The sequence below is a fragment of the Natator depressus genome, chromosome 5, assembly GCF_965152275.1.
Source record: "Natator depressus isolate rNatDep1 chromosome 5, rNatDep2.hap1, whole genome shotgun sequence".
Classification (NCBI taxonomy): Eukaryota; Metazoa; Chordata; order Testudines; family Cheloniidae; genus Natator; species Natator depressus.
The window spans coordinates 95,278,832-95,304,558 of record NC_134238.1 but is presented as its reverse complement, the minus strand read 5'-3'; the positions used below and the strand labels follow the sequence as shown (position 1 = coordinate 95,304,558).

Below are 25,727 nucleotides of genomic sequence, written 5' to 3'. Positions count from 1 at the left end.
TATAGCTGTTGCTATGAGCTACAGCTATAATTATGATATGTTGAAATAGATGCAGTATACACTAGGGATGACTCCAAAACACCCAGATCTGAATACCTCAAGGGGTACTAGAGGGGGGAAACATTAGAATCTGAATACAGTCCACATCCAAATTTTGCAGCAGATCTGCTTCTATACAGTTTTGAACTAAAGCCCCAGGTCCATATGCCCCTGGAATTTGGTAATGTGCAAAATCTGATTCTAAGCTTGAAGTTGCAGCTCAAGCATATCTCCATTTTACACGTACTTGCATTTTGCATGTACTTACTTACTATAGAATGTCAATTTATCAAACTAAAACAAAGCTGAACACCTGTCAGTTTGACATATCCTTTACTCTGGAAGTTCCAGTCATGTCATCAACCCCCAAAACAGTCTTTGCCACATTCTGCTGGTTCATGTCTCTTCTGCTCCTAACACCCTCTTTTTTTCAATTATGTTGAAATGTATACAAATATTTCTGTCCGCTCTGGTACCCTAAACTTACTTCTTCAGGATAGTAGTTTCTAAGAAATAGGTGTTTACAGATCCTATCCCAGAGAAAATTACTCCAATAGCAAAGAATTTATGGCAGATCATGTTTTCTGAAAAATTACCCAATGCATCAAACTAAATTAAAAATTATAAGGAATTGTAAGAAATAATTGTTTGCTTGCACCTACTTTACAAGCAATCCAGATCACTCTGGATCAATGACCTGTCCTCTTCATTATTTACCTCTCCCCCAATTTTTGTGTCATCTGAAAACTTTATCAGTGATTTCCCGCCACCACTTCCTGAGGCCATTGCTAAAAATGTTAAACTTACAGCCAAGAATTGGTCAGTGTAGGACCCTACTTGAAACACACCTATTTGATGATGATTCCCTGTTTAAAGTTACATTTTTGAGACCTATCAGTTAGCCAGGTTTTAATCCATTTAATGTATGCCATGTTAATTTTACATCATTCTAGTGTTTTTAATCAATGTCATTCAGTACCAGGTCAAATGCCTTACAGTAGTCTAAGTATATTGCTTCAATGTTCTTACCTTTATCAATAAAACTTGTAATTTTATCTAAAAAGATATCGAGTTAGTTTGACAGGATCTATCTTCCATAAAATAAACTCATGCAGACTTGCATTAATTACATTACTCTCCTTTAATTCTTTATTAATTGAATCCTGTATCAGCCACCATTTTCTTGCCCAGGATCAATGTTCAGCTGACAGGCCTATAATTACCCGGGTTATCCAGTTTATCTTTTTAAATAAGGTGCATAATATTAGCTTTCTTCAGTCTTCTGGAACTTCCCCAGCATTCCAGTGTGTATTGAAAAATCAACATTAATTGTCCAGCAAGCTCTTCAGCCAGCTCATCTAAAACTCTTGGCTGCAAGTTAACAGGTTGCAAATGTCTGACTTCAGTAGTTTCTCTTTAATATCCTCCAGAGATACTAATGGAATGGAAAGAGTATATCATCTACTTTTTCCCAAATACAGAACAGAAATATTTATTGAATACTCTCTTTTCTGCATTATCACTGATATGTCTACCATTTCCAATGGTTCATGCCATCATCAAGATTCTTTTTGTACCTTTGGCACCTTAGAGACTAACCAATTTATTTGAGCATGAGCTTTCGTGAGCTACAGCTCACTTCATCGGATGCATCCGATGAAGTGAGCTGTAGCTCACGAAAGCTCATGCTCAAATAAATTGGTTAGTCTCTAAGGTGCCACAAGTACTCCTTTTCTTTTTGCGAATACAGACTAACACGGCTGTTACTCTGAAACCTTTTTGTACCTTATATATAATTAAAAAAAAAAACCAACAAAAAAAACCTTCTTCTTCTCCTTAACTCTGTTGGCCACAGATTTCTTTTTGTATTTCTCTGCTTCTCTTATCAATTTCCTACAATTCCTAATTTATATTCATTACTATCAACTTCCCCTTTCATCTATTTGTTATATAACTTTTAACTTTTTTACAGCAGCCTTCACTTTCCCTCTAATCCAGGTAGATTTTTTAATTTTTTTTTTAACCAGCACAGCCTTCTTCATACATTGTGGGATTATGGCTTTTGGGGCAGAATTTTTCTGATTAAATTCTTCCTTCTACCTGATTTGGGTCTTCATTGTTGTCAGCTTTGGGAAACTTGCCCTATTAAAATACCAAGTATATATATTTGACTGGTCTAGACTTTATTTGCACATTATAAATGTGATCAAGTCATGATACCTTGTATCTAAACTATCACTGATTTTTAGTTCTGCAATTTAGTTCCTCTTTATCTGTTCGGACAAGGACTAAAAGAGAATTAGCCTATGTTGGCTGCAACACTGTGAATTAGGAAATGGTCATCTATAATGTTTAGAATTTCCAAGGATGTGTTTAGTACTGGCAGTATGAGACTCCATAATCATGAAGCTTTTTCCCCCCTACACATTACAGATAGGTGCATAAGAAGCCAGTCATCCTGTTCCCTAGTGTGATTTGGTAGTCTGTAGCACTCACCAACTAATACCCAATCTTCTACTTTATCTGTAAAAACACTGATCCATAAACATTAGAGATTATTTTCTTCAGAATTATCAGTGACTCGGAAATAGGTAATGCCCGTTTGTAGTCTGTAAATATGTCAGGAGTACATCTTTGAGACAACCTCTTAGCAGCTTCTTTCTTCAGGCAAGGATGCTTTTACTGGACTCCTCTTCATTTTCCAAGCCTTCAAATGTTCTAGCTTCTTCAATAGGAGCACCAGATGACTTGAGCACTGGTACTTGCACTGGTTTTATATGCTTTCCAGACTACTAATTCTGCCCCATACTCTATTGTATTTTATTTCCATGGTGAATGCTGGTCTGACCAATAATTACCTTGAATCCAGCCTCTTCAGCTACTAGCCATCATAAGTAAACAAAGAAAGGAGAAATGGAATCATCATGTTTAAGTTTTTTCCCACTTGATACCTGTTTTTGTTCAAAGATATATTGAACGGACACTGCTATATAAAGGCCCACATACTGCAGTGACTGACACCTTATGAATGCATAAAACAGATCATAATATAATCTCTTCAGGGGAAAAACCATGCCTTGAAAGCTGCCTAGCATTTCACATTTTTTGTAAACTATTTGCTTGAAGAAAAAATGCAATTTTTAAACCTATTTCTTTTTAATTGTGAAAGATTTTGACAGTGGGATTGGAGGATTACATCAACCATCTGTTCGTAAGTGAAATGAAGTGTTGAAAAGAGTTGAGACCCACACAGTGTAGATAGACATCACTTTTCATTCCACCCCAAAAGACTGAAGAAATCGGGTCTTTTTTTCTCTCTCTCTCTCTTTAAAGAAAACTTTGGTTATCTTGTCATGCATAATATATTACATCCATAGTTTCAAAAAACTAAAGTAATATAATTAAAGATTTTCAATTACTGAATATTTTGTCTAATTGACTAAATTGTTGATGATTTTTAAATTGTTTCAATATATTAAAGATACAGTTCCCAAATAAAATAATACATTGCTGAAAGTCTGACATGTAACAAATGATACACAGGCTATGTTGGAGTTCAAATAAACATAATGTGTTTCCTGTATATGCTTTGCTGTCATTTTTAAGACAGCAGATAATAAAGAAATGAGGAAGAATTATATAATCCAGTGAGTGAATTACAACTAAGGAATCTGTGGGAGAAGTTCAGATTCTTGAACCTCTTGACAATTTCCATTTAAACAGCTTTAAGATGCAAAACTGGAAGAAGAAGAAAAAAGTCTCAAGTACCCCATGACTTATAAAGGGTGTGGAATGCCTGGCATTCAAGTCATATCTACTTGAGGCAGATGAGACTCAGAAATTATATTTTCCCTAATCTTGCTGCTACTGAAGCTAAGAAACAAATTTAGGCTAGGTGATGAATCCTGCTCCCTGTGAATCCAACAGAAACTCGCCATTCATTTCTATGGAAGCAGAATTGGGCATGTAGGTGAAATTTGTTTAACTATTTTCTATTCAGTAATTTTTAATGAAGTAACTGACTTAGGCATAACTTGGTGCATCTTTAATGTGGTTATGATGAATATATTTTATATGATTAAAATGTTAAAATTGTTTGGCCTTAAATATTGTCTTAAAAGATTTGTCAGCTACAGAGCCTTGGGAAAGGCGCTTATGTGAGTGACTGTTCTAAAAGGCAATTTCTTTGTTCAATCTGCAATCCAAATATATTAATAATGTAGTATTGTTTCTCTTAACTTATTTTTAAAACATGCTCATTAAAAGTTCTTGAGTAAAGTAAAGCTACTATATTGTATTATGTATGCACGTATGTGCATGACCAAATTTTGATCTGTTTTAAATTTTTAAATATTTCAAATCTGTAAACTGAGAAATTCCATTCACTTTGGTTATGGAATAATCCCTTCTTACAAAGTCTGAAAGATGGGCTTGTGGTTAAATCATGGAGTTGGGACTCAAGTCTCTGTTCAGTTCTTGGCTTTGTTACAAACTCAATGTGTGACCTTGGACAAGTCATATGCCTCTTTCTTGTGCCTCTGTTCCCTTTTTAGAAGATGGGAATAATACTTTCCTACATTAAGAGGTTGTGGTAAGGAAATATTCATGTCTGCGAGGTGCTCACTGAAGTCCATATGTATGTATAGTAAGATGCAAATACATTTGATTATCTGGAGCAGCTTCACAACAAGTAGCCCAATAATATTTGAGACCTTCCTCATAAATTTAGAACACATGATAAAACCAACCACCCCAAGTTCCTCAACTCACCCCTGTGAGACAGAGATCAGTTTTGCACTATCTCCCAGAGTGTAACAGGTGAATTATATTAGACCAAACTGAAGAAGTAAGCTCCACATGGGAGGACCCCTCCCAGATAATCTCCTGCTATCAGCTCCGCTCACCTTTAAATTAGGAAACTAATATAGAATTCCTCCTGTGATCGGAATTGCACAGGGAGTATAGTGTCCCTGGTTCTTGGTGCCCAAACCCTTTAGGGCTTTGTAGGGAAAAACAAGAGCTGATTGGAAAATGTCACCCAAAATGAAATTTTGATTAAAAGGAAAGAAGGCTTTTCTATTTTTTCACTGTTTTCCAAAAATATCATCTTATATTTGACCCATAAAAAAAGTCAGTAGCCAGAGCAGTTGTTTAATACATTTTCTATGCTTAGCAAATAGGCTGCTTCAATATTTACTGATTTATGTTCCTGAATGAACTGAAGGCATAGTCGAACTACGTCACTTTATAATGTCTAACATCAGTCACAAAAACATGGCCAATAGCAAGGTTCAGAACTTGAAAACAAGAGTCACAGCCTTTTTTGCCAAATGTATTTAAAAAAACCAGTCTCAGTAACTGCTGCTTCCTGGACAGCCAGGATAACGCTACCTCCTGGGTGATAAAATTAAATAACACATGTTGGATATGTTGGGTGCGCTCCCTCAAGCAAAGGCTGTATATAATCTCTACCCATTCTTCCAGTTGCTTTCTTCAACCTACAGGCATTATCCCAGGTTCATAATTCATGTGTACATATTTTCAGTGATTCCTTAAAGAAAGCTGTCACCCTGTCCTCCAGCCTTCATTCAAGCTCCAGTCTCATTCAGATATCAGGTAAGTCACCCAACTGTATTAGAAAGATGGAGATATAGCACATACTGAAAATGCTATAACTCATGCTTTCTCTCTAACCCTCCTAACAGCCTCATATACATGTTTAAGAGAAGGATTGATACTGGAACCTTGTGGAATCCCACATGAGAGACTCCTTGGGTAGGCAAATATCCAGCAATAGATTCTAAAACAACCACTAAATAGGAGTCAACACGCCCCAATCCTGCTAACAAGTATATGGTTAACTTTATTACCACTTGTAGTCCCACTGAAATCAATGGAACTACCTGTGCTAGTAACGGATTGGGACCCAACATATTCACCATAAATCCCTGCTGAGGATTGCAGATATATCACTGAAAGCCCATGGTGAATAGCACCAAAGGCCATTGACAAATCTCTGGAAATTAGCATGGACAGGTGATCTTCATCCTTCAGTTGATCTCTATCTTCAGCTAACACAAGTGTAGTTTATTTCTAATACACTGACTTGAAATAAGACTCTATGAGGTCAAAGAAATCTGAAGTCTTTAGACAGTGGCAAAGAAGCCTCACCATAACCTTCTTAGACAACATTCCCCAAACTAGCAGGTTCATAATTCATGTGTGCATATTTTCAGTGATTTCTTAAAGAAAACTGTCACCCGGTCCTCCAGACAGGAAACTGTACCACTTTTCACCAAGTGTGGAAATTCCACTTACCACTTGATCTACATTGATCTTAAGGCCAGCAGAGATCACTGATCATCTACTCTGCACTCTTGCATAATTCAGGCCATAGCATTTCACCTGTTAATTCCTGTCGCAGAAGAAGAATTTATTGAATGCATCAAAACTAATCAAGTGTGTAGTTTAAACTAGAGCATAACTCTTAGAAAAACACCCAATCTTGACTTAAAGTAAAACTGCTAATGAATTTGTCATCTGCAGGTGGGGGTTCTATACAAAACTTGTATACAGCCATCCCTTAAGGGTGAACACCCTATCAGTATAAATACTGGCCTTCCACATTGAGGGACTTATTCCTGTGAACTGGTCAGCTCCCTGAACTTCCCTTCAAATTAGTGTGACTGAGGCTCAAATCTTCACATCATAGAGGCCACAGTTTGCCTAAGAACATTATAAAAATTACATGGGCCAAAATCCTGCAGTCATTTGTTTCTCAGGTAATGCTTCAGTTGAAGTCAGAAAGGATTCAGGATCTGGCTGTATCAGAATATAATATATATACATATTCATTGCTATATAACTGCCAACTATCCCTATCCTGGTAAAGCAAACTTCTTTTGACACCCACATTCCCTCTCCTGAGAGAACTGTTTTCAGAAGAGAGAGATCAGGAACTATAGTCCCATTCCCAGAATAAAATACATATCTGAGGAGGGTTCCTTTGCCTGCCTCCCTCACCACCATACCTCTTCAGGAAAAAAAAAAAATCACATGATGGGCTTCACATTTCCCTGTTCTGTTACCTCTCCTCAAACTCCAACGCACTGCAGGCAGCTCACTTTGTACTATCATTTTTCCTGAGACTGAAACCAGAAAGATAAAAAAGCAGTAGGCATCAAAACAGAGAAAAGCTCCCACAAGTAGCAAAAGTTCAGAAAACTGTTAAGAGAGAATATTTCCAGAGTGATCTTCATTGCTTCTTGAGTCTGGCAGTCGGGGGGTGATTTACAAACATAAACAGCCCAGTTCTTCTGGGCCAGGGTGCAGTGCTGGATTGAGGAGGGACAGGGAGAATATCTGGTGATGATTAAAAACCACACACAGTTATATTTGATACATTAGTAAACGTGGGAGTGAATAACCCAAGGCAGAAAGGAGCTGTGCTTCTGTGACAGCCACCGAGGGAGCAGCAAACCGGCCGTGGTGCTCTTTTTTGTGCATGTGTTTTCCTCTTCCCGCATCCCCCCCGTTGTGATAGCTGTCGGTGCGCCCCTCTGTCTCTCTCCGGATGGGTCTCCCCCTCAGTGGTCCCAGCCGGGCTCCCAACTCGGGAGGCTTTTGATTGGCGGCGGTGCTGACAGCAGGAGGAGCTTCGGGTAGCCGGTGCAACCAGCTCTCTGCTATAAGCTTCTTTGCAGCTTTCTCTCTCAATCTCTCTCTGCGCGTCCCTGTAACCGAGCAGTGAAAATTCACATTGCGGATCTGCTAACAGGCACAGATGTCATGTGAAAACGCACATGCTCTGCCATTCACACAGCCCTTCTTTCTTTCTTTTTTTTTCCCCTGTTCCCTTTTTTTAAAAAAAATAGGAACTCCTCTCCCCGCCCTCCTTGTAACTAACAGACCAACAACCACCATCGCTCCTGCTCCTCCTCAGTCCAAGTAACCACAAAAGAAATCTTTTGGAGCTGCTGGTGGTATTTCAGAGCAAATACGGGGGAGGAGGGGCGGAAAAAGAAAAACTCACAATTAAGACCAGCCAGTCAGACATTCCTTTTACATCTATATACACATAATACTTTCAAAAAATAAGAATAACAACCTTGGAGGAATGATTTTCCCAGCAGAGCAGATCTACTACGGCTGCAGCCTTCGTTCTTGCTGAGAGGGGATTTTTGTGATACAAGGTCCAAGCTGTTAGCTTCATGACTGCGCTGAGCAGGGAATCGCCAACACCATGCGAGGTAAGGGAAGAATTAGGGGAATAAGGAGGTGGGGAGTATATTACTGGGGGGGGGGGTTGATTTCACAGAGCCAAGGCTTTTCTTCAGTTCCTTTTTTGTGGGTGTGGGGAATTTTGCTGCTTATGTTGTATAAAGTTTTTCAGTGATGTCTAATGTACTGTTTGTGATATTGATTTTTCTTTATTATGGAGGTGGCGCGACTTATTTAGGTTTGTACGGGGAAACTAAAACAAGCCCAAAGTAAACAAACAATTTAGAAATGTTGGTATAGTTCACTCGGGCATCTGTTACAAGTACTTCTATATGATGATTAGCAGGAGTGTAATTTAAAGAGGGAACGCAAGAGCACTTCATTATACGGGAGGTTTCAGCTGGGAGTTAGGACTCAGAAGAGTTAAGTCTCCTTAGCATGTCCCGGCTTCCATTAATAGGAAGAGATGAGGAAACAGTCCCCTGAGAGCTGTTCGGAAATGTTTAGACACGTCTTATTTCGGCGTGCGTTGGGCATTCGTGTAGGTTCTCTCGCGGGGCGCGCGCAGGTGGTTTGGGTTTATTTTAGGAAAGGGGGAGCATTTGGACGCTTTCTTTCCTGGCGTGTTGATGTGCCGCGTAGGGGCACAAACCGGCTGCGAGGCAGGGGGTAGTGGCTGCTTAACTTCTGGTGGGAACTTCCATGCTCGCTTTGTTTTATTACTCTACACTCCCCCGCGCCAGCCCTGCTCAGTGTCAGCTGCCGTCACTTTGGGTCGACTGACGGGGGCGGGGGGGGTGCAGGTCACCGGTTCCCTGAGGGTGGTTGAGGGGCTGGGCTGTCTGGAAGCACCTGCTTGGTTGCAGAGATGGGCTCTCTCCGTTGGGGCTGCCTAGGTCTCAGCTCGCCCGTGCTAGGAGCCAGCAGCCCCCTTTCCTGTGTCTCCCTCCTTCCCCTGGACTTTCAGCTGACTCATTCTTCCATGGGAGAGGAGCTCCTTGCATTTTAATGGAGTCTTTGGCCTGTCTCAAAGCAAAGATTCCCCCACCCCCATCCCGCCTCCCCTCCTATCTCTCAGCCCTTCCCAAACAGCCAGCGACTCTAGTAATAACACTTCATGAAGTGGCCCTCAGCCCTCCTCCCACCCCACCCAGACACCCCCTCAGCATCCCCCAGCCCGCAAGTTACTGAGAGGCGTGAAGACCCGAGGGGGAGGGGGGCAGACGGGGCGTCCCCGGCGCGGGGAGCAGCGTCCCCTGCGCACCCCAGCCAGGCTGTGGGTGGCCCTGAAATCCCGCTGGGATCGGTAGGAGGCGCTGTGGCGGCCTCTGCCCCACGCGGTCGCTGGGCCGGGAGAAGATGCTCTGCCCCGCCGGGGCAGGGCGGGGGTCGGTGATCGCAGCCCCCGTGATCCCAGGAGTCCGCTGCCCGTCCCTGGCGCTGCCACAAGGCGGGGGGAACTGCTCGGAAGGGCAGCGTGCCAGGGGCGAGGGGAAGCGGCGGGGGCTGGGGGGCGAGGCGACTGGCAGCGGGTTTGCTGCAGGGCTGGGTGCTGGCAGGGGGTGGGGGTGCGGGCGCCGTCCGCGTGCTCTGACCGTGGAGGCAGGGGGACTCCAGGGAGCAGCTGCTCTTTTCGCGCGGGTTGGCGGTGGGTCGGGCAGAGCCGGCGTTTCTGGGCCGGGGGTTGCGGGGGGGGGACAGGACGCGTGTGCCTGGCGACGTGCTGTGCGCGCTGATTGGTGTGGCGGGCAGGAGAAGCCGGGTGTGTGTGTGTGGTGGTGGCTGTGTTTCCCTGTCGGCATCTGCAGTTGTCATGTGCTCCACTGACCCACTTCTCCCCGGCCCGGAAGCCAAGTACAGGGACCAGGGCAGGACCCCCGTACCTGGCAGATTACTTAGTGAAAGCTCCGCTCTCCTCCTCCTCCCTGTCTCTTTTCGTCACAGCTCGTGCTCCCTCGCCCTCCAGCAGCCCCTCTTCCTCCTTCTGGCTGCAGGGATCAGACGGTGCATCCCTCCGGAACCACCCGTTCCCGCTACCGTTCTGATGCCGGGCCAACAGAAGAGGGTTACGGCCTAAACTGTGTGTGTGTGTGGCGGGGGAAGGAGAACAGTGTATCGCTTCTGAATGTTGATAGGAGCCAGCCCTGTGTGCACATTTCTCCAGTGCCTCAGTTCCTCTCATCCAGCCCTGAAATGTGAGGAGTGGAAACACAGAGACGCCATCGCTCCCTTACAAAACTTTTACATTAATTCTTCCAAAATGTCTTATGCTGGATTTTAGGAAACTAACTCATTTCCCTGGTGGTTAGCAGAGCCGTTAGATCGGGCATCCCTCTTATTTAGAGGAGAAGAAACTGTCATTTGCACCGGGAAAAGCAAGGCGCTAGGTGACCACATAGGCTGGAAAGAGCTTGCTTAACAAAATTTAACTTTAAAAACCCCACCTCGAGTCAGTGAAATCTCTGTTATGCCACTTCTTTTCTACCTTTCATCTTTTAAAATGTGCTTCTTCTATGTCAACCTAGCAGATCATTTGCTAGTTACTGTGTACTTCATGTTCTGAATGTAGCCTCGTTTCTTGTTTAGGGTTTACGTTTTGTTTTGATTAAGGATGTAGGAGATAGCGGAGGGGTTTGTGTGTTGGGAATAAACTCTTGAATGACTCTCTGAATTAGTAAACAGTCTGGGAAAACAATCTCCTCTCCCCATCTCTCCCCACAGCAGCTTCCTCTGTTGTAACTGAACAGCAGCTCATCAGGGTCCTTAAGAGGTTGTAACATTAATGGGACAGTTGCCTCCAGTGTTTCTTCCACTTGCTGTATGGTAAATAATGTAAAAACAAAATCCTTTGCAGTGGTGTTGCAGCTGTGCTGTTCCCAGGATATGAGAGAGACGAGGTGAGCGAGGTAATACCTTTTATTGGACCAACTTCTGGTGGTGGAAGGTTCAAGCTTTCCAGCTACAGAGAGTGCGCTTCCACCACCAGAAGTTAGTCCAATAAAAGACGTTATCACACCCCCCTTGTCTCTAAACCAAATCCTGTCATTGCCTAAAAGAAGTCAATTTGATTTCCTAGAACAAAGGAATGTGCCGTCTCTATCCCTTGTACTTTTCCCAGGAGATCGGTGACCTCTAATGTCAGAGGTATCCAGACTGAGTGAGTGATTCATGGGAATGGTGAGGTGGTGCAGACATGTCAGCAAACTTTGCAGTGCCCGTACCAGCATTTCCCACTGGTCTGCAGCAGGATAGCCACGTTCCCCCCATCAAATTCTGTCAGTTTGACAGAGGACTGCCAACCCAACCCTCCTCCCACTAAGGGGAATAAGATAGAGTCCTAATGTGTGTGTTAAATACATTTTATTCAATACTTTTAAATTGGGACTGCGTGGACTTTAAAATACGATGGTAGAGCACCAAACCCGCCCCCACAAGCTATCTATTGTTATGCGAAAGAACGTTACCTAAAGAGTGTTTTCAATCGAATATACATAACGACGAAACGAGATGTAATCTTGTGTGGCTTTAAGGTATTCGTTTAACTCAGTGGGTGAGTTGCTTGTTAATAATAATATCAGTCCCATTCCATGTTCAGTTTTGTTAATATATGTTTATTTAATGAATAGATTATTGACTTTAGCAAATTGAAATAATATTGCAGGACTGTAAAACATGCGTTTGCGGCTTCTTGTAAACTACATATTCTTTTATTTAAGAATAATTTATTTTGGTTCACTATTAGAAGAGAGAGCACCGTCTTTAACATGAGATCTTCAAACTTTCCCTGGCGATTTGCGGTCCCACACCATTCCGTTTAGAGTATTAAGTCTGCGATGCATGCATGCTTTTCTAAAATTTCCCAGACTAAAAATTTCCATCGAATGCCCCAAACTTGGAACAGCACCTCCATATTTCTTTACAGAATTATAGTCTGGGAGTCAGCCCATATCCATAAAAGTACATCTGTGTTAAAGTCACACTTAAGCAGTTATTAACTACCTTACAGACATTGGTGACCTGATACAGACAATTATTTCTTCGAGTGCTTATAATTTTAGTTTAAGTCCTTTTAAGAATACTCAACGCTGATTTATTGCTGAACAATATTATGGGACAGTAGCTGGAATGTAAACATCATCGTGCTTTAGTCACTGTAGTTGTCATCTTTAGTCCATCTCTTTCTTTTTTTACTAGAAATCTCAGTCAATAGAGAATATGTAATTTTGGAATTTATAAGGGGAAAAGGCTAAAAACTGCTAGAAGTATAATGGTGATGTTACCTTTATAAGGATGTACAATATATAGGCGTAAGGCTCATATGAGACCTTTGAACTGAAGAAGGTTGATTTTTAGATCTGAGATAAGAACACTCATATTTTTCTTAGTAAAAGAGGCTTTTTATGTGCACTATTGTAAAAGCAACGTGGTGTTTGGATTAAAAAACAAACCAGAAAAAACACTTGTTTTGTTTCCTGGATATTTTAAATTTGATTTATAATATCATTAAGCAAATTATGAACATTAGTGCATTTTAACACATTTTAATGGGGTGGGTTGTTTTTTTTTGTTTGTTTGTTTGTTTGTTTGTTTTTTTCATATAATGCAGTTCAGTATAGAGAACTAACAACTGGCTAAAAGCCATGTCAAGTCACAACTAATTTTATCTCAAGTATTTACAAACACCAAGATTATGATCAGTTAGTCATTTTGTTAAAATTACATGTAAACAGTGTTGCAAAGCACAACATTTGTTAATAAGTAATATTTAAATTCTCCATTGGTATCTCAGCAAACAGTTAAATCTAGTATATTTCAAAGGAAAAAAACCCTCAAAACTCTAGAGTTTAGGTAATTTTCCAGGTTTTGTTCTATGAGTTACTTTTTTTATCAGTTTCAGGACTGGGCTGTGAAATAATACATTACTTTATACAGTTATTCTATTTTCACAGTTTCACTGAAATATTCATGAGCAATTAGGAAGGTGTGAATTAAACAAATCCAATCTACAGTGTTATTGAGGGAGTTTATTAATTAGCATGTAAAAAGTGTCTGGACAACTGAGAAGAATGTAATTTCCTTAAATTTAATAGATGGATGCAGGTAATTTTATAATTGTATTAAGGTAAAGAAAATAATTTTCTTTAATTACCCCCAAATCATGCATCTCTGCAATATGATAAAAATTAATTTTGGAAAGAATGACAAAATGCAGTCCTAATTAATTGACATGAATATCTACATAAATGTAATAGTGTATTACCTATGCAAGTATCAATGGTAGCACAAACTAATATTGATTTTAATGAGTAGGACCAGACCCCAACAGAACTGAAATCTATATTTGAGCTGGTCACAATGTGTTTAATTCTTCAACTCTTACTTAGATAAGTAGTTCTGACTCATATGAGTAACACTCATTGCCTTCAGTAGGGCTACTTGCATGAGGAAGAACCATTTACACCAGTAAGAGCTTGCAAGATTAGGCCTTAGCTGAACGCAATTTGGCTTTACTGATAAAAGTTTTGATAATTTTCAATAAACACTTAGATATGATGAGACCATACTAAATGGTAAAATATTACTCTTCTTTTTTCATAAAAATGCGAATGTTAATGTTGATAGGTAAATGACATCCCTCTCGTTAAATTATCATAAGCAGAAATCAAGTCTGAAAATTGAGAGGTTATTTTGATTTTTAAGCCATTTACTAATTCCACATGATGTCACATATGTATGTTTCTTTGCAATAACAATAGTGTTTATATTAGATTGTACATATGGAAGTGCTGTATTTAAAATTTAATATAGAATCAGATTTCTGTCATAATTAATTTCTGAAACATTTGTACATCCAGATTGGTAAAGATTTGTATTTCCTAACTTTGTTTTATGAACAAACTCTTTTTGGTGAATATTTTTCCAGTGATCAGCAATCTCATAGTTAATTTAAAATGTATATTTAAAAAGCATGGACTACATAGGACTGTGAAAATATAGAGTATATAGGTCAGTGGAAATTCATTCTTCTCTGTTTTGAAAAGCGCCAAGCACAATGTGAGTGCTACCAAAAATAAATACATTGAAAAGTCATCATCATCATCATAATATGACAACTAAATTTCCTGTTTTGGAAATATAGGTCCTGATTCTGCAACTTTTGCTCATACTAGTTGTCTTTACACAAGAAGAACCACTGAATGCAGAGTTTTGAAGCTTTATATTTGATAGTAAAATATATCACTAATCTTAGGATGGGGGAGGAAAATATGTAAGAGGGAAAACAATCTCTTCACAGGAGTTACAACTCAGAATTCCTATTATAAAACACATTCCCATCCTAAGCAGGAAGTCTTGGGGTTGGCATAGGAATCAAACACTATATGACATTGACATGTGCCTATTAGGAAATGTATGGATGAAATATATCTTTGATAATACACAGTCACAGTAACTACAATTTGCCATAATATGTGTGCTAGTTATCTAATGCTGGAAAACAAAAGCAAAAGAGAGAATCCCAGTCTGCCCAATAAATCATTTCTTTTTTCCTGTTTCAAGTGAAACAATGAATTCACAGAAGACAAGATTTGTGCTATGAAATTGAAGGATGTCTGCTTTGTAGCTAAAGACAAAGGAAGTACACAGGAATAAATATTGATTGAACTAATCATCAGATGAATAGAAATGAGCTTTACCAGTGCACCAATATAATAGGTTATGTTAACTAGCCCTTTCGTAGCCCATATGCTGCCCTTTCAACCCATGACCCTATCCATTCAGCTCTTAATGAGTGAAACCACAGGTGTTATAACGGCATTTATGGTAAATCATGCTAAATATAATAGTTGTATAAATAACTAACATGAACTCTAAAGGAAATGTAAAAAGTGACTCAAAGGAAACATTGTAAAAATGGTAAATGAAACATAACAATAGAATAATAGAGAGAATAATAATTAGCAATATTTGTACAATGTTTTACTATTTTAAGGTGCTGTCCTAAACATTAATTACTGTAGCACATAATAATAAATCTCTTTAATCAACGTTATATGTTTTAAATTACATTTGTGTTTTGACTGGATGAATTTATACTTAAAATCAGTTCCTCCAAAGACTAGTTTTAATAGCTTTAAGAATTTAATCCAGTTGGGGATTTCCTTAATGTTTTTTATATATGAACTATAAAAGTCACTATTATTCTGTATGTTTTAATATACAGTCCCAGTTTTATTACCTCTACCTACTCTGTTTTCAGCCCTGGCCAAGATAATGGAGCTACTTAGTCAGATACCACACAATGTGAGTAACGGTGGCAGAATCAGGCCTATAGAATTTGGAGACAATCATTTACTGTTTTATTTCTAATATTCTCATAAGCATATTGAAAATACCCACTAATTTCAACAGAAGTTTTCCAAATAGGATTAAGTATCAAATATGACACTCAGTTCCTGATCCTGCAGAACCTCACTCACTTAGTTTTTACCTACGTTAAGTAGTTCTATTTAAATAATATCTGGGAGTAAGGAGAGCAGAGTTTGGCCCTGTGTGTTTTTCCTTCCTTTTCATTGAGACCCACTTTTTTAATAGAGCAGAAACACACATACTGTGCTTTACTCTGCCAGAAACATATTGCTGAAATTTATGCAAACAGAATGACAGCTGTTTCTCTGCTTCCAATACAAGTATATAGGCTAATTCAGTTTGACATAAATGTGTTTACTATGGTGTTAATGATGAATTATTTTGATGAATTGGCAATTATAATGTATCTAACAACTTTTAAGGAAGGACATCAGTGAATTTCATGTACCATCCAAAATTTAAATAACTTTTAAAAAAAAAAACATTAGTTATCTCTGTCTGTATCACAGACGTTTCAAACAATGTACTCAATAAAGAGTGAACATCAAGCAATTGTGGTTATTTGTTAGATGAACTCATTTTGATTCAGAGATGACCGTTTTATACAGTCTGGGCCAAATCTTGTTATCTTGGACTTTGCTTTTGTGAGTAGCCCTGTTGGATTCAAGGGACTGCTCACCTGAGCAAGAAAGCTGCATTTGACACGGTGTACCATATACCCACGTGAAACCCAGTGGTCTGGGATTGTAAGAAATGTGAAAGACTATAAAGATTTAGAGGGAATCAAAGTTATAAGAAGCATGTTGTGATAACAAAGCTTGTTGCACTGAGGGTTTAAGCGGAATCACCTTGGAGCCTCAATCTGTTCCGTACTCTTTGAAAATGAAATGAAGTTGGTAGCTTTCCAGAACAAGAGAAGCTGTCAAAAGCTCCACATTTTTTCAGAGGAGCTACTGTTAAAATTTCAAGTATGCCATTCTAAAGCAGTGCACTCTGGCCTCCAGGGTGCTCAGAAACAAAAACCTGAGTGTATTTAAATCTTTTTTTATTACTATTTCCTCTAAGTGCACTAACTGCTCGCCACATTACAGACTGGGTACATATTCAGCTTAGCCAAATTAACCTCTCTTGATACCAACACTTCCTTGAACATAATATTAAAGCTGGAAACTATTATAGGTAGTTACAGGAGTGTAAGTGTGGCCAAAAAGCACTATAGTTTTGTCACTGGTTAATGTGTATTGCAAAATGAATGTTTTAAACATACGCTGGGCGAATGTTAAAAGTGTCTCTGCCAGGCTGCATGTGTGTTTCAAGAGATCTCACCACAGGTATGAGCTTCCTTGTGGTTATCCATGACCAACTAGAAGGCTTCCTAAACTTGCTTGTCTAGAAACTGTTCTCTTTGAGATTGTGTTATCTGAAATGTCAGTTCACAGGAACCAAAATTGCACTATATTCTTTAGACTAGCATTGGCAAACAAGTCATGCATTCTCCTTGCATTTCATTCGTCCCCGCTTTAAGGCATCTTTGTATTCTAAAAGTTTCCTTACTCTTATGAGTACATCTTAAGATGTTTTCTGAATTTTGTTGAGTGAAGGTGTTTGGAGGGGTGCAGCAGAAGAAAAAAGTAGATTAAAAGAAGTTGTTAAATTACAGTTCAGTGTACTGTCAAAATAATGAGCTGTCGAGAGGGTGGCATATATTTTTGAATAGGTTGATCTTGGTCTCAAATGAAATTATAGTTCCACTAAAATAAATCTCAAGTGATAAAAGTAAAAAAAATTTTAAAAAAGGCTGCTTACAGATAAGTAATACTTAAATACCCAAAGCATTCATAACACAATAGGAGATAAAGTTCTGAACAGAACCTTTGAAGAATTAAATGATTAGGATACATTTGTGACTTGGATTGTCAGTGGAATGAAAGAGGAAGACTTGTTTTATGTGAGTTATACATGTTGCAGAATAGAACTTGAGCTTGGATAATGAGTGTTTTCAGATAATATGGATTCTTGTGTTCAAAGGTACTTATTTTGAGAAAAGTGGAAAATGCAAGGACGGGGGCCCAATTTTGCTTCCATTGCAATAAGTGACAAAATCCCGTTTATTCAAAGGGATTAAGACTAGGCCTTTAACTAGAATAGTGAAAACAGCATCAGAGGATGAACATGGAAAGAATTTACAACCCACTTTTTAACAGACTCACTTAGGAAAGGGATGACTCCATATACTGTATATGAACAACAGTAACTAAGTCAACATGTTGTTTTAAGGATAACAAGGAGGATTCTAGCTAAGAAGTTATAATAAAGAGACATTTGTCTCTTGGTCTTCCATTTTATGAAAATGTGCCTGGTTTTATTAAGTGGAAAAACTTCTAGCTGGATCTTTTTAATTTAAGACACTGTCAGAGAAGTATAACTATTCTTTAGAAAACTTCATGCAGCACTTCCAGTGTTTGTTTTCATGACCACTTGTTAGTGCTGATTTTGTTTGCCACAAGATGTTTGGAAAATAAAACATTACAAATCAGGTCTTAACTATATAATCTAGACATAGTTAAAAGGATACTTGTGGGGTTTCCTTTCATTGATAGCTGTCTGGGAGAGAAATAAAACAGTGGTACTTGTTTCTAATTACACAGAACTACTATGAAAAAACATCCTGACAACAACATGTAAATTTTTTTTACAATATAATTATGTACTAGAATATGCTTGGTATTAATTTATACTGCTGCAAATTTTAATTATGAGTTTGGGAAAAAAAGCCAGATTTGCATATCTTTACCCAAATACAGGGGAATCAAGAATGAGCAAATGTGGTAGTCTGGTAGCACAGAGAAGCGATGACACTAGAGAAAAACATTAGGTAAGGGGGCACAGTGTTTTTCTGGGGTCATATTTTTGAGAAGGGAACCTGTCTTTGGAGCAAGTCGTATTGATAACTTATTTAACATGCTTAGGAATATATAAGGTAGTGATCATTATCCTGTCTGGGTATGCTTGAAAAAATATTTAACTACCATCAGTGATTGCCATCAACTAACTACAAATCAGACTTCTCCCATTACGATTAATTCCACTTTGCCAACAAAAATGTACACTTTCAAACACTGAGTGCTCCATTCAGCACTCCACTTTGTTATTCAAAGCCAAAATAACAAAACAAACAAACAAAAAATCCCAATCAGATGGGTCAAAATAATAAACTATATTGCACCACCAGTTTTTAAGAAGAAATATCAATTGAGATCAGTGGAGGGCTTTTGTAATAATTGGGCTTACAAATTTACTCAAATTATAAGATCATCTGTAAAAAGTATGTAAACATTTATAAAATGTTACAATAACCTAAGATAGCTAACGTTAATTTTAAAAAGTACAGAAAGGACTAAATTAGTCTAAACAAAAAAGCCTACAAGTATAAATCCAGAACAATGTTAGAGTTATGGTTAATTAACAAGAAAACTTTTTTTTTTTTTTTTAAAGGGTAAACCAAAATTAGTGTGTCAGAAACTAAGCCTAATTGGTAAACAAAAGAATTAGGACAGTGTTTCCCAAACTTGCTCTGCCATTTGTACAGGGAAAGCCCCTGGCGGGCCGGGCCAGTTTGTTTACCTGTCGCATCCGCAGGTTTGGCCGATTGCGGCTCCCAGTGGCTGCGGTTCACTGCTCCAGGCCAATGGGAGCTGCTGGAAGCGGCGCGGGCCAAGGGACATACTGGCCACCGCTTCCAGCAGCTCCTATTGACTTGGACCAGCGAACCGCAGCCACTGGGAGCTGCGATCGGCTGAACGTGCGGACGCGGCAGGTAAACAGACCGGCGCGGCTCGCCAGGGGCTTTCCCTGCACAAGCGGCGGAACAAGTTTGGGAAACACTGAATTAAGAGATGGGCTGTTCTGCCCACCAATCCCTTTGTGGGCCTTAGAAAGAAATTAGCTGCTGAAGCAAGCTTCACCTATCATGGCTGCCACCTTTAACCTCTCCTGGGCCTCCATCATCCTGATCCTGAGAGATATTCTTTCCAGACCAGGCTAAGGGAGAAATCCAGATAATATCACCACATCTACCAGCTCCTGCTAAATCCAAATCACCACCTGAAGTGAAACGGGATTGGATTTTAACAATAATAGCAATGACACTAGCCCATGTCACTAACCCCCAAAAGACAATTATTATCATCTTTAATACAATCTAAAACCCGTCAAACATGGTTTGTTTGTTTTTCCCTTCTAAAAACTTTCTCCTGCTAACAGGAAAGAGAACAAGTAATGTTATTAAAATGAAAACCGTATTTAATACTTTACATTTCAAATGCTTTAACTGTTTTTCTTTTCTTTATCTTTAATAAAAAGTTAAAATTTTTTAATATAGTATTTGCCTTAATATGAAGTTGGCTGAAGTCTCTGTATAACAAACCCCGAACCTTATTTAATGCTGTTTAATGTTAATTAGTGACTAAGTTACGTTGACGCCATTGGCCTATATATTCCATCTAAATTAATACAGCTGAGCTCTACTTGAAAATCAATGGCACAGAGTAGCTTAGTGAAAACTGCAAAAGCAGGAGATTTTGCACTTAACCTTCTGACTCTAAAATCTTTTATAACCATCTTGGTTTATTCAATGCAATTACCTGAAACGGTCCACACCCAAATGAAAACATAAGTCTTCATATGCTGAAAAAACTAAGTGTGCTAAGTGTTACTAAAAAGAAAAAAAATCAGTATCAAATGTTTCTTGATTATAATAAGTGTTGGTCTAGTTCAAGCTGAATTCATCCCTCCAGAAAGAATAAAGAGGGGACCTTATTAGTGGAGAAAAGGATAAAAGAGTGATGTCAATAGGTTTGGGTATAATTGTATCACCCTTACCAACGTGTAGCAATTTACAATCATGAATAGTTCCACTGTATAAGAATTGCAGAATCAGGTCCTATATAATTAACAAATATTCAAATAAAGTGTTAAATATTTCTGGACCATCTGGATTTACCTATGAAATCATTTCCTTACTGTCACTTACTGAGAGTAGCTTAAATTAAAAAAGGTGTTTACAGTTGTAAGGCTGCTGTCAAGATAGTAAGGATGGTGTTTTAAAGAGCACCCAATGTTTTACCTTACTTGGCTTCCAGTTTTGCTCCTGACTTCAATGGCAAACGGTGAGTGCTCTTCAAAATTCCACCCCAAAAGTCTTACTTTTCAAGTAAAAAGTATCTTGCTCATTTTGAAGGACGTTTTGCAGGCCTCTCCTCACATGAAAGGTTTCTAGAATAATTGTTTTTGATATGCTTCTCTATATAAATGTCAATATCCCAACTGAACATCTAGTATATTACATTTGGTGAATAAAATCTGTGTGCATGCAGAACTTTTGCTCACACTGGGCCATAATGTATTCTTGATTTTTTTTTTTTTTAAGTCAAACTCTCTACTGACTTTGACAGGGGGTTCTTAAAAACTGATGGCATGACATGCCTCATCAGTTGGAGTTTGCTCCAAGAACATAATGAGGGTGTAACATAACCCTCTGACTATTATTGAAAGATAACAAGGCTAGACAAGGACATCATGTAAAGAAAGAAATGACTAAGGGCTAGGCTGTGCTATTTACACACATCTCACCATAAAGGATAGTGTGGAGCCATGTTGCCCTGGGGGAACACAAAATGCATTCTGCTTTGGGGAGGCAGAGTACATCTCTTGGAGCTTTGATGTGTGCAGGCTTCAACCCTGCTTCTGTACCATTTTATAGGTTGTAGTTGTCCTGCTTCCCCTCTGCCTTCCCTGTTCCCTTTGCAGCAACATGTTTCCCAGGAATGTATGGAGGGAGCAGGATTGTGCTCTTCAGAGTTCAGGGGCTGGTATTTCTGTTTGGTCAGCTATGCAAGGGGAAGAAGGCACCTTACACCCTCCCCGCACTCCGTGCACTTAGGCAGACTCTGGCTTTAATTGAATTTATTGTTAAGTAGGTATTCAGCTGTGTCTGCGCCAAAACTCCAATCTTTGACTTTGAAATGAACATTTTTCAATATCTGCTCTAAGCCAAATAGTAGCTACAACCCAAAAAAGGCCTATGTTTGCATGTTTCAAAGTATCTTGCAGGGCACATATCAGAATAAGGTATTTTGCAATATGTAATTCTAGACTGCTGCTGAATGCAGGGAAAAGAGACCAGGCCAGCAAAACCAGGAAACTGAAGGGAGAAAGGGAAAGAAAAATATATGAGTGTGAGGGCTGGAGCATCTGAAGAGATGTAAGGGGAAGAAAAGGGAGGAGAATAGAGAAAAGGGAAAACTTGGCAACCCAGAGGAGAGTATTGGAAAAAATAGGAAAATGTGCTATCAAGAGAGAAAAGAAGTGGAGGCCAAAGGAAAACATAAAGAGAGAGAGTGGAACTGTAGAGAGAAAGGACAGAAATAAAAATTGCTCAGTATTGCAAGACACTGAGCTTCCTCACTTCCCATTGATGTCTGTGGGAGTTCTGGCACTCTGTCAGAAAGGCAAAAGGAAAAGAATGAAATAAATGGAAAAAGAACGAACACACAACATTAATCTGCTAATTGTATTACTATCCAGTATTTGCTGTTGTGTTTGGATTTGGTGGATTAAAATCTCCAGGTATTTAATATTCAGCCAAACACTAACGTTAGCCATCCAGTACATTCTTATTCATTCCAGTACATTTACGTTGTGGTCTGCTCCTTCAGACTGCTGTGAAACTGGCACATCATATTTATATTTACTGTGACATACATTCTCATGTCACACCATAGTTTATATACATTTCCTCTGAATGTTTGGCCTGGCTATTAATTGTAAATTTTATAAATCAGTCATATTCTCCCAATTCCAAAATATGGCCAAAACCAGTCACTTGAAACACTAGATTGAAACAAAAATTGTTTTAGCTTTAATTTATCATATAAAAAAAGAAAAGTAGAACAATTTGTTTAGAAAAGTTGTAGACACTAGTTATAAAACGCAGTATTTGTTCTTGCATCATAGAATCACCCATTGTCTCTATTTTAATTAGTCCTGTTTATTTTACCAGATTATTTTATTATTTTGGACCCACTGTTTGAAGGGTGGTTCATTCACACAATAAAGAAATTAATGACAATGTTAAGAACAATGAGTCAAATCTTGACCCCCAGTGCATCTCCAGCATCTCCTCTACATTTGTGTGGCTCCAAAACCTTGGAGGAAATGTAGATACCCATCCAAGTATACAATTTGGTCCCAACATGCTGTATATTTACTATTTAATAGATTTTGTTGAAACAATTGAATTATCTAGAATGCAATTTTCCAGTCCATTTGCACATCTTGTGTTTATTTTTGTAGGTTTTCATCTTAGAACTAAATAGTAATTTCAGGAACATTTTTTTTTTAACAGTTTACCGAAAAGTAAGATGCTGTGTACCTTTTAGGTTGCAGATTCAAATCCAGCCGAGGATGGTAGTGACTGATAGTTGTTACTGTCTCATGGCTGCTTAGAGGCCTAGAGTGAATAGAGTTGCTCCAGTTCTGTTTTTTGTGAGGTATTCCCATCAGAGAAAGCACCACCATAATTGTCACTCTTGGTGGCATTCTCAAAAGGGAGACCAAATACTGAATGGACACTGAGAATGAATTGTCCTTTCAGCCTTTGATGTGGTCCTTACAAGCCAGTCATGAAGCTCATTGGCAGGGCAGCACAAAGAAGGAGCTTTTACTTGCCAGGCTATCCATACCCCTGGGTATAAAAAAATACTTTATTTTCCAAGGTTGTCAGTCTGGCACCATTTACCAGCAAGAGATTTAGATGAAAACTGTAAAGAAAAATATGCGTATTGTAATAAGGTATGTGATTTTTTTTCTTTGATTGAATTCTTCTCTTCTTTCTCTTTAATAATATACTTGTCTTGGTTTCCACACGATATAGTGTAAGAGTAATAGCTTTTCTAAGGTGAACACATTGACCACATTTATGCACTAAGGAAAAAACAATAAGAAATATTTTGTGAAATGCTAGTGTATAAGGTGGACCCAGCCCTCAGCTATGGGGACTTGCCCTGTTTTAGAAGTCAAATAAGCACTATAAACAAAGAATTGTTGTAAAGCAGGGACGGTGATCATGTACCTTCAGAATGATAAATACTAATTTAGTACTGAAAGGTGCCACACTGATCTCACTCCTGGAGACTGAAATGTCTTGGGACCCTGATGATGCCTTATGTATTTGAGTAGTTACATGGATAAAGTTACCCATACGCCCAAGTGTTGAAAGGATTGGGCCCTTATTTAGCTACATAAACAGATACAGGAAACTGTACAGGCAGTGTCAGAGCAAGCTTCTCCCAGGCCGTTCCACTATTGTTATTCAACCTTGACCTGGAGAGACCCCTTTTTCATGTCCATTAAATCCTTGGCCTTACAGCTGAGACTGCCAACGGGGGTGCCAATTAGTGCTAACAGTAGTGTGTGTTCATTTTTTTTAAACAAAGTCCATTGAAAACTGGATTGAGACCACCAACTTATTTCACACAGGCCACCAAATAGCCATCACATTTTTATAACATTAAGTCACTACCGACCTGAAGTTCAACCTGCAGTTTAGTCTCTATATTCATTATTAATTCCCTGACCCATCTAGTTTTGAGAGGGTGCTTGCTAATTGAGCAGCATATATTTTAAGAAGTAATGTAAACTGTAGTAATAAATAAGTCGTACAAGGCAAATACAGAAATAAAATCCATGCAAATGTTGTCTTTCATGCTGGTATATCAAATTTATTTGATCAACCATGTTTTAAAAAAACCTCAAGATTTTTTTAACATAAAATTTGAATATGATGGAAAATTGAAAGAATCATGCCAGGTGGATGAATAAAATGGATAGGACAATGAATAGCTGAGCAGAACAGAGTTTATTTAGAAGTTTCCCTTATATCTTTTTTGGTGTGTTCAAAAAAAATCTTCTGTATTATAATAAGTCTCATAATCTAATACACATACAACATTTTTTGTTATACTACTATGGATTTTTATATTAGGATGGGGGAATCTAACAATATTTTCAGTTACTAATACCTTTCCACCTAGAAATGCATATATGCATCCATAAATCTAGCTTAGATTTATTAAGAACTTCCAACGGTGAGACAGATCCTGCCTTTTATATACCTGTATGTGCAGGAGCCTGCATTTAAATGGGCTGCCCTGAAACATGGTTCTATTTTTTTCCCTAAAAGGGCCATGTAGTAATGGAAATAAGGATTGTTTTTAATATGTGCTTTGACTTTTTATATAGGGAATAGGACTTCTCAATATCTGATATAAGGGTTAAATAATCATTAGTCCCTCTGTAAACCTGTAATTCTCAATTTCAGATTCAAATACTGTACACCCTGTGGTTAGTCAGAATAGTGTCTGAAATGCTGGGAGAATGAAATACATCTGTGTTGGATGAAGATGGCATGTTGCTTTTTATCTTTTAGAATAATTAAAAAATGAGACTGCAACATTTTATAACTAGGCAGGGAATCAGTTTTCTTTTCAATGGAAATGGTGAACGTCAATCTCTCACAATGCAATATATATTTTATAATCAAATCTGTAATGTCAAGTCCTGTTGTGATGGAGTTAAAGTTGAGTAAAATTTGGAACTTCTTTATTATCTAGAGTAGACTGGAAGCCACAGGGACAGCTAAATTGACTTTTTATTGAGCTGCAGGCTGTGCTGCGGATACATCCTGTTAGCATAGCAGGCTTGATATTAAAAAAGGTTAGTCTTGGTATTCCAAATGTATATACTAACTGAGAAATTTCAAAAGGAATCATGTGAACGTTGGATCTGCTTGGAAAGTTATGCCAAAAGGGCATTTATTCCAGTTCAGTAAACTTGAGTTCTGTAAATGTGTGTGTGTGTGTGTGTGTGTGTGTGTGTGTGAGAGAGAGAGAGAGAGAGAGATTTTGTGTGGAGGGAGTAAAGATTTCTGTGTGAAAGATGAGAGAATTGGGGGAGGGAGACACTTTAGCCTCTCCTACAAGAACATCTCCCTCCTGAGTAAGTTTACTTCCATTGCAATGGACTAGAAGAGATCCTTGTTT

At 38.6% G+C, this 25,727-nt stretch overlaps 1 protein-coding gene and 1 long non-coding RNA gene across 3 annotated transcripts in view; one reads left to right on the top strand and one right to left on the bottom strand.

Annotated features, from left to right (window-relative positions):
• Window positions 1-5,397: 5,397 nt before the first annotated feature.
• LOC141987672 (uncharacterized) lies at window positions 5,398-10,281 on the bottom strand. The gene is made up of 3 exons (XR_012639602.1): window positions 10,143-10,281; window positions 8,147-8,253; window positions 5,398-7,772 (listed from the first exon to the last, which is right to left on the bottom strand). It is a non-coding gene; the product is annotated as an uncharacterized LOC141987672 (long non-coding RNA).
• RORB (RAR related orphan receptor B) overlaps window positions 7,709-25,727 on the top strand; it is a 204,863-nt gene continuing 186,844 nt past the window's right edge. Inside the window, exon 1 of one of the 2 annotated variants that reach the window (XM_074953239.1) lies at window positions 7,709-8,288. In XM_074953239.1, coding sequence (XP_074809340.1) covers window positions 8,282-8,288 — 7 coding nt within the window. In that variant the 5' untranslated portion in view covers window positions 7,709-8,281. The remainder of the gene's footprint in view (window positions 8,289-25,727) is intronic. The other variant, XM_074953238.1, reaches the window with a different exon arrangement.